Source organism: Hippocampus guttulatus, chromosome 8 (genome assembly GCF_054856545.1).
Source record: "Hippocampus guttulatus isolate MCC_2025c chromosome 8, RoL_Hgut_1.0, whole genome shotgun sequence".
NCBI lineage: Eukaryota > Metazoa > Chordata > Actinopteri > Syngnathiformes > Syngnathidae > Hippocampus > Hippocampus guttulatus.
Genome location: NC_141268.1, coordinates 3,352,849 through 3,361,718, shown reverse-complemented (window position 1 = coordinate 3,361,718; position 8,870 = coordinate 3,352,849). Strand labels below are relative to the sequence as shown.

Genomic DNA, 8,870 nt, shown 5'->3' with positions numbered 1-8,870 from the left:
GATTTTGTCAAAAGATCGAGCTAGTGTAACACACTCATGTCTGATATTTATTTGGAATAAATGCTCAAATGGCTTGCCATAGAACCCCTGAGACCGACTCACAGAACCCCTACAGTTCGAACAAACTCTGGTTACCACTGGTACAGATGTTGCAATTTCTGTTCTGCCACATCAGGTCTTGAGACCACAATCCTTTTGTTGCTGTAGTTTTAAGTCCAAATTCTAACAGATGTTCGACTGCCCCCCCTAAAGCAAGTGGCTCTGTGCTGTTATGCTCATGCGCTGATCTCATGAATTTGTGACTGTGGTAAGTGTTCCAGCAGGTCTTTGGAATTAATACGTATTTCATCATGTCAAAGTTTTTGACTTACATGTTTATTAATGTTAATGTAGTTGACAATTATCTCAGGAAACAAGATGCTGCACTGATACTATTCTAGACATTTACCGGGGGGGGGGGGGGGGGTAGTGGCAGCCGTTTCTGTAGTTCTCTCTCTCTTTCTCTCTCTATAATATATATATATATATATATATATATATATTGTTCTCCCCGTGCCTGCGTGGGTTTTCTCCGGGTGCTTCGGTTTCCTCCCACATTCCAAAAACATGCATGGCAGGTTGATTGGACGCTCTAAATTGTCCCTAGGTGTGAGTGTGGGCGTGGATGGTTGTTCGTGTCTGTGTGCCCTGCGATTGGCTGGCAACTGATTCAGGGTGTCCCCCGCCTACTGCCCGAAGACGGCTGGGATAGGCTCCAGTGAGGATCAAGCGGTTCGGATAATGGATGGATGGATATATATATTATAATCACTTAAATGATGCTAGTTGTCATCCAAATTTGACTAAAAGTCAATATGGTCTTCACGTTTCTGGCTTCTCATTGTTTTTCTTTTTCTTTTTTTTTAAGTATTTTGATAAATTATGTGAGGACAGAGTGACTTTTGTGTGTGCATGAGAACATTTTCATTAACTGGAGTATAGATAGGTACAATACAACTTTCAGTAAGATGCATGCATTAATAGAAATGCATCTGCTCATTTCTATTAATGCAACATCAAATAAAAATAAAATGATTCTTAAAAGTAAATAAAACATGTGCTGAACCTCAACAATAAAAAACAACTATCCAGCTGCCCTTCTGTCTTGACGTACATTAATCACTTAAATGAAGAAAAACATACCTAAAACCTCATATCATAAGTTAGAGGTGAAGCTAATCAGAGTGGTTGCCATATTTTATCAAACCTTGAGAGTTTTTCAGAGAGAATGAATCTTATCCTTTCCAGGTGAGGTGTGTTCGTATGGTTTTTGAGATGGTGCGTCCTTTTTCCAGTGCATCAGAAGCTGTTTCTTTGCTACGAATAGACTGCAAGACATAAAACACAGTTCTGCACGACTCAAATTCACAATACCATCAGGCATTCCAAAAATAATTGCCAAAGGTTCCGGTCTCGACTGAAGTTGAAGGATTTCAGACATTGTTTCAACATTTTCTGCATTTGGAGAGCATCTATGGACATGAACAACACAGTCTGAAAGATTGAACGTTTATTGCACCTGCTTAAATGACGCAAAAAAAAACCTTGAGAGTTAAGGAAAAAATGCTATTTGGAGCTGGGGTAGTGCCAAATGGGTCCCTGTGACGCATTTTAAGTTTTGGTCTTTTATGGCATGTCCCCCTTTTACTTTTACAATTTTACTTGAGAAAGAAGCTTTCAGTTCATAGTTCAACATCTATTAAAGTTAGAGCACCTCTCGCCCAAATCAGCTCGGATAGGCTCCAGTTCACCAAAGCAGTAACCATTGTAGATCTATAGATGGCGCTAATGCGCTACTAGAGTTTGCAAACAACCGTTCAACAAAAAGAACAACCCTCGTCGAGGCATAAGCAGGAAGTGAACTATTCTCTGCCGTCATTAGCTAAATAGGTTTGAGATGTACTGCTTGTTCATACTTTTGCACCACTTGTACCGAAGCCTGAATACTCTTTTCACTGGCCGTGAAACATGTGACGTGTTATGAAGACACAAGAAGACGTTTCTCTGGCTGCGAATTTGACTCAAGGCTTGCCCTCCCGGTCACGGGCTTCGAACACATTTTGACGGAAGTCTTTCGACAATTTGGGAGAGTATTGCTATTTGGAATACATAATTCACTACAGCCCGGCTCTTTAAATAAAAGCAGTGATCTTGTGTTGGGTTCGGGGCCGCCCCCTTGTGATTGCAATGTAAATGGAGCTCTTGCCGTGCTCAAAGCGTTTTCAGTCAGTTTTGACCGTCGGGCGGGAGCCGGAGCAGGTGTCGGTGAAATGCGGTCCGACGTCGAGTACAGCCCGGTGGGAGAGGGGCTGGGGATGCGGGACTTTTGGCTTTACGCTTGGATGCGGAGGGCGGCGGTGATAGCGGCTCATGTCACTGGCGTCAGCCTGACCCTCATCATCGCCGTGCTGTCAAGACCCGGAACCAGTGAGTGGACGTCAACACGGTTCAGTCAGTGACAATCAATCCGGTTTTCCCAAATGCTCCTCAAACGAAACGGAATGATGGCAATCGTGTTTAAAATAATCCCTTATGGTTTCCATTTGATTGCCGGTCTGGTTGTATTACCTGTGTTCTACCTGTATGCACTTTAGATGTTTAATGGCTTTGCAATCGGGTCTAAAGTCTCCAAGGAGTCATTGAAATGAGCATTTCTTTGTCCGATTACAGTTGCATACAGGTGAACACGAAATGATTTTCTCCCCAGCCAAATTTTGAGTTAAAGTGATCATAGTTTATTTTTTGTCTTTTAACTGGTGCAACACAAGGAGAATCAACATGTTAAGCAATATCAGCGTAGCTCTAATTCTGGCCCTTATGGGTTTGATATTATATGCAGTGGCGGATGCTGGTCTGTCAAGGAGGGGAAGCTCAATTTCGGCCTACATCACAAAATGTGTCCGTTTTTTTTATACGTGAATTCTACTCTCCTTTCCTTTTCAAGAAAATAAACTATGACCCTGTCATACCAACAAGGCGTCTTTTCCATGGTCTTAACTGTGGTGATATAAGTCAGTCTGCGAACACAAGCAACTACAATAAGACACACCAGAAATAAAATATTCATCTGTCGCTCGTCGTTTTCAACAAAGAGAGTGTCGCTAAGATTATTAGAAGTCTCCAGTTCAACTCCGAACAGAATGAGAATTGAAAAATGCTCCCACAGATGCCTACACCATACGATCGGTGATTGGCTCATTTCGCTGTCAATCAAAAAGAGATTGAGCCTCAGACAGATCATCCAATCATCATGCAGAAAAACTGAGCTTCCTGTCCAGCCTATAAACGCCCACTGTCCGTAGACTCCCAGAGACGCTGAGCGTCCAATGGGCGGGACAAAACCAGCATTTATCCAATGACTCGTCTCGTTTCAAAGCATTGGGACAACCTACACTGAACTCTCGAGACGCCCAGCGTCCGTGCTGTCGACGCTCAGCGTCCACAGTCCACACAGTTTAAAGCACAGTGAAGCTGCGGGAATGAATGAGAAGAGAGTTGCCTCGTAACCAGTAATAAGAAACTGATTTGGAACAAAAGTTGAGCGCGTTGTAGCGCACATTTAGTCAATGACGTGCACACAATTGTTTGTACACACATATATTTGATATCTTTTGACATTTTAGGGTAAGCTGAACTTCCCTTGCAGTTTTAGAGCAATCGCCTCTGATTATATGTCACGAAGATTTAAAAATTTTAACTCGTTTAACATTGCATTCAACAGACTATTTGAAAGATGAGTAAATCAGAATTACAGGATATGGTTATCGCGAATGGCAAAAATCAGTCATATTCCTCTCTGACAATGAAAATAAAAGAAATGACCAAACATATACTTAATGGTATCCTAATATGGTTGCTTGCAATAGAAACAAGGACACAATCACCACTATAATTAATTGTCAACACTACTCTCTGTCTTTCAGGTCTCTTTTCTTGGCATCCCTTATGTATGGCACTAGCGGTAAGTTCATGGTATCCAGACTTGATAAGACTGACAACACACACATTGTCTCATACAGTATATGAATTTTATCTTTGGTAGGTTCATTTTTGGAGACAGGAAACTCTGACATTAGCATAAGACAATCAACCATCACTGTCAACAGGAAAATGTAAATTGCTGCAAATCACGTACTTGAAAAACGCCCAATATGAGTGAGCTATTTCTGCTGGAATAAAGTCGGCAAAGAAAGCTAGAAGATGATGTGGATTTTTTTTTTTTGTGATGTAGTCAGATGAGGGCTACAATGGTGTGTTTTTTTCATTCGAAATATATAAACAGCATCGTATAGTTAAAATACAGAAAAAAAGTTGTCCAGTTTGATATGACTTTTCCTGTTAGCGCTCAGCATAGGTTTGGCCCTGCAGTCTTTGTTTCCATCTTGCGCTCCACTCTAAATAATAGATGAGGTGTTAACCTTCTGACTTTGTTGAATCAGCGATGCAATATTATGTTACAAACTGACTTTGACTCATAGGTCGAGCGTATACATTACAATGGAATGAATTCACGTCCTGTTTTGCTTTCGAGTTGAAACTTGGCACTAACACGTGCAAGTCTGACTCATGACAGAAATGTCCTGCAATCCTCCAGCTGTTCGCTTTTTTTTCTGCAGCGCTGCAAGAATACTGTTGTCCCAAAATGTTATTTCAAACGCAATATATAAATCAGAATATCGTGTTCACACTCGTAGGGGCGTATAGAACATATTTCTCTTTTTTACTTGACTTCTCCCAAAAACATGATAAAAATGTCTCCACCCTTTGCATCTCATAAATGGAAGAGGAACTACTATGCATATCCTTGCATTTGAACAAATGTGGAATTTTCCACTGCCGTAAGGTTTCGAAAAGCTAGAACAGGTGTGCCACACTGCATGTTTTCGATGTGTCGCTCCTTCAACACACCTGATTGAAATGATCAGGATCATTTTCCGGCTTCTTCACTGCTTGCTGATCATTTGAATCCGGTGTGTTGCAAGAGGGACGCAGGATGGTGACCTTCGAGGACCCGAGCTGGACAATGCCGGAGCTTTTAAAAGTGTCGAAATGTAGTTTGGTCAAAAGTGGATGAATCCTGCATTTGATGAATTCCTCCTTTTGCTCCTCCTTCTCTTAGTATTGCTTGTGTATGACAGAAGGCATCCTCATCTTCTCACCCGAATTGTCCCTCTTCTGCTTCAAGTCCCGGAAGTGGAAAGTACGCCTGCACTGGTTCTGTCAGACTCTGGTCCTGATCGTTGCAGCGACGGGCCTCGGCTTCATCGTGGCCAGCAAGAATCTGTCCGAGAGTCGCCACCTGGCCACCTGGCACAGCCGCCTTGGCATCTGCACCTTGGCCGCCTCCGCGCTTCAAGCCGCGTGCGGCGTCTGCGTCGTCTACCCCAAGCTGCTGTGTCTCTCCACGCCCCCGCCCAGGTTGAAGCTGTACCACGGCACATGCGGCCTGGTGGTCTACCTGCTGGCCACATTGACAATCATGGCGGCGATGCTCTCTGACTGGTATCAGGCCGTGGTCAAGGGGCCGGTGTGGTGGGCCATCTTCTTGCTGCCAGTCGTTCCTGCTCTGGTGGTGATGAACCAGATAACTAATGGTTACTTGCCTCGTAAGAAGATCAGCAGCTAAGGCGGAAAAACTGGAGTGATTTGTATTCAGAAAAGCCTGATGGATGTGACCAGTCATGAAAGCAGCTGCAGGAGGGATCAGCTCTGTGATTGGTCCACAATGTGGACTGCCACTCATCCTCATTTAGCAGGGATAGACTGGTCGTGACCGGGAGGTTTTTCAAAAATGGGTGGCCACCACATTGAAGATTTAATCAACAATACATTCCAATTTTACATTCAAATAACTGCTGTTGTGTATATTATTGTTTTTGAGAGCTTTTTTAGAGTGTTTGTGAGGATGTAAACAACCCCCGGCCCCAAATCATAGACTTCTTTTGAAGCAAGTATTTATTTTTGTAATGTTTCTTTCCATTGTGCTTGAATTAACATTTAGGTTGACCACAGTCCAGTATATACTTCAAGTGAGTTAAAGAAATGACCTCATTGACAGCGATAAAACTACAAAGTGACAGCATTGCTTTTTGGCATTTCACATAGAATTTTTCTTCGGCTGTGTTATGTGACTGCTGCATACAAAACCAATTCTAATGAAGTTTGGACATTATTTTAAACATAAATAAAAACAGAATACATCCATCCATTTTTCGAACCGCTTGATCCTCACTAGGGTCGCGGGGGGTGCTGGAGCCTATCCCAGCCGTCTTCGGGCAGTAGGCGGGGGACACCCTGAATCAGTTGCCAGCCAATCGCAGGGCACACAGAGACGAACAACCATCCACGCCCACATTCACACCTAGGGACAATTTAGAGCGTCCAATCAGCCTGCCATGCATGTTTTTGGAATGTGGGAGGAAACCGGAGCACCCGGAGAAAACCCACGCAGGCCCGGGGAGAACATGCAAACTCCACACAGGGAGGCCGGAGCTGGAATCGAACCCGGTACCTCTGCACTGTGAAGCCGACGTGCTAACCACTGGACTACTGGGCCACCTAAAAACAGAATACAATGACTTGCAAATCATGTGCAATTGAATACACTACAAAGCCAAGATAGTTAATAGATAATGTCCGTTGTTGTGTTTTACGCTTCATAATGTGTCTCACATTTTCAATGGAAGACAGGTCTGGACTGCAGGCAGTCTCCCAAATGGCAACTGCTGACTTGCCGCTAGTTTGAAGAGCGATCCAAGCTGGGTCTGGGGTGGACCTTTAGCTTTACGGTTTGTGGATCTCAACAATGTCACTGTTTGTATCTAAGTATAAAATGCTGCTCGTATTTATACCCTGTCACTTTGTCCAAGATAGTTAATAGATAATGTCCGTTGTTGTGTTTTACGCTTCATAATGTGTCTCACATTTTCAATGGAAGACAGGTCCGGACTGCAGGCAGGCCAGTCTCGTACCGGCACTTTTTTTTACCACGAAGCCGTGCTGTTGTAACTCATGCAAAATGTGATTTGGCGTTGTCTTGCTGAAATCAGCGGCGGTGTTCATGAAAAAGACGTTTGGATGGCAGCCTTTGTTTCTCCAAAACCTGTACGTACCTTTCAGCGTGAATGGTGCCTTCACAGATGTGAAAGTTACACATGCCAGTGGCACGAACACAGCCCCACACAATCACAGATGCTGTCTTTTGAACTTTGCGACCATAACAGTCCAGATGGTTCTTTTCATCTTTGGCCCGGAGGACACAAGTCTAGAATTTCTCAGAACAATTTGAAAGGTGCTATACTGCTATTGTTGAATATATTTTAGCATTATGACATTCATTTTGTCTACTTATGGCGAAACTAGGTTTAACCCTTTCATGCACCTTGTAACCTGATAATATGATAAGTTCTCAGTCCTATATAGAAAAACAAGACTTATTTACTACATGCGGGAAAAGAAAAAAAATCTGACGTCTTCAAAGTACAAGTCCAGATCTTGTGACATCTTGGCCGAATCCTGCGATGCATTTGTGTTGGCTTGAGCTGCTGTCCAATGTAGTAACCACTGTCCCTCAAAGTGTTCGGGTTTTTTTCCTGACATTTTTTTGGCCCTCTCATAGGACTTAATTGTCATAAATTAGGTGTCCATCAGTGCAAACAAAACCAGTAGCAGTTGGCATGGAGAATAGAGTCTGTTGATGGATTATTAAAAAAAAAGAATCATCTCAGGCGTTCCAGAGAATTTATTACCTTGCACCAAGAAATGTTCTGAAACAAAGACATGGGTGGAAAAAAAGGGCTATTGCAAAACACACAAATGATTTACAAAACATGATTCCACCTTATTCCTGAGGGTTTTCATGGGGAAGCGATGATCTGAGCAACTGCCGGTAAGAGACTTCTGTTATGATCATAAGCCACCACTGCATTGAAAAATATCTTGCACGATTTGGGAACTTGTTGCGCTGTTGCCGGTTGGACAAACAAGCAGAAGTTGAATCTGTGACAACAAGAGCCATGTTTTGAACTGATTTCAGTTTTATGACAGTGAGCTGCGTGAAGCTTGTTGACATTCTATGTAGAAGACCCTTTTGACTTCAAGCCATAGTGACTAACCTCAGTTATACCGTATTGGCCCGAATATAAGATGGCCCTGATTATAAGACGACCCCCTCTTTTTCAAGACTCAAGTTTGAAAAAAGACTTTTTGAACACCAAATTAATTTTTATACATAAAATAATTACAGTGCATCTGAAACAAATTAGAACAATATATTTGAGAGAAAAAGCATGTTATTTTGCCTCATTCAAATCTTAATATCTGAAGATTTAAATATGTAAGTGCAATTATATTCGTAACTGAATGGTTTTTGAAATGTAAATTATATCATAACTTCTCCTCAGCTGCCGGTTAACCTGGCCGATCTTTGGCCCACCTTTCTCCAGACTGTCGCTACATTTCTCCATTTTCTGTTATCTTTTCTTTTTTACCGCTATTTTTATTCTTCGTGGTAGGGGTTCACTTTGGCCTGGTAAGTCAAGTTCAGCATTCCCTTCAATGATATCTGGCGCCATCAAGTGAGTCGTGAATGGGTATAACGTGACGACCCCCACTTTTTCAGTCTTATTTCAATGCAAAAAACACTGTCTTATGTTTGGGTCAATACGGTAATTCAAGGCTAAAGAGTGCTTGGGCCCACTTTCATACAAACTCAAAAACGGTACACTTCCCCTTTTTCTCGCCCGCTTAGACGAGGGGGCCCACTGTCAAAATCCAATTGGTGCACATGCACAAGCAGGCAACAAACGTGTCAACCAACTCCTGCTGATGTG

At 42.6% G+C, this 8,870-nt stretch overlaps 1 protein-coding gene across 3 annotated transcripts; it reads left to right on the top strand.

The window, feature by feature from the left end:
* Nucleotides 1-1,880: 1,880 nt before the first annotated feature.
* On the top strand, nucleotides 1,881-7,761 carry cyb561d1 (cytochrome b561 family, member D1). Of its 3 annotated transcripts, XR_015101566.1 has the most exons (4): nucleotides 1,881-2,466; nucleotides 3,963-4,000; nucleotides 5,159-6,729; nucleotides 6,981-7,761. XR_015101566.1 is itself a non-coding variant. In XM_086117221.1 (3 exons), the coding sequence occupies exons 1-3, from the start codon at nucleotides 2,310-2,312 to the stop codon at nucleotides 5,663-5,665; spliced, it is 636 nt and encodes a 211-aa protein (XP_085973347.1). In that variant the 5' UTR covers nucleotides 1,881-2,309; the 3' UTR covers nucleotides 5,666-7,761. The 3 variants fall into 3 exon arrangements, 2 of the variants coding, with proteins under 2 accessions (XP_085973347.1, XP_085973346.1); XM_086117221.1 differs by having other exon boundaries at nucleotides 5,225-7,761; XM_086117220.1 differs by having other exon boundaries at nucleotides 5,159-7,761.
* The last annotated feature ends 1,109 nt before the right edge of the window (nucleotides 7,762-8,870 follow it).

Bases quoted from the DNA above. Each gene is read 5' to 3' on its own strand.
- cyb561d1 (XM_086117220.1), top strand. From the start codon at position 2,310: ATGCGGTCCGACGTCGAGTACAGCCCGGTGGGAGAGGGGCTGGGGATG. The intron at 2,467-3,962 runs GTGAGTGGACGT...TCTGTCTTTCAG, and splicing joins GCTGTCAAGACCCGGAACCA to GTCTCTTTTCTTGGCATCCC. The intron at 4,001-5,158 runs GTAAGTTCATGG...TCCTTCTCTTAG, and splicing joins CCTTATGTATGGCACTAGCG to TATTGCTTGTGTATGACAGA.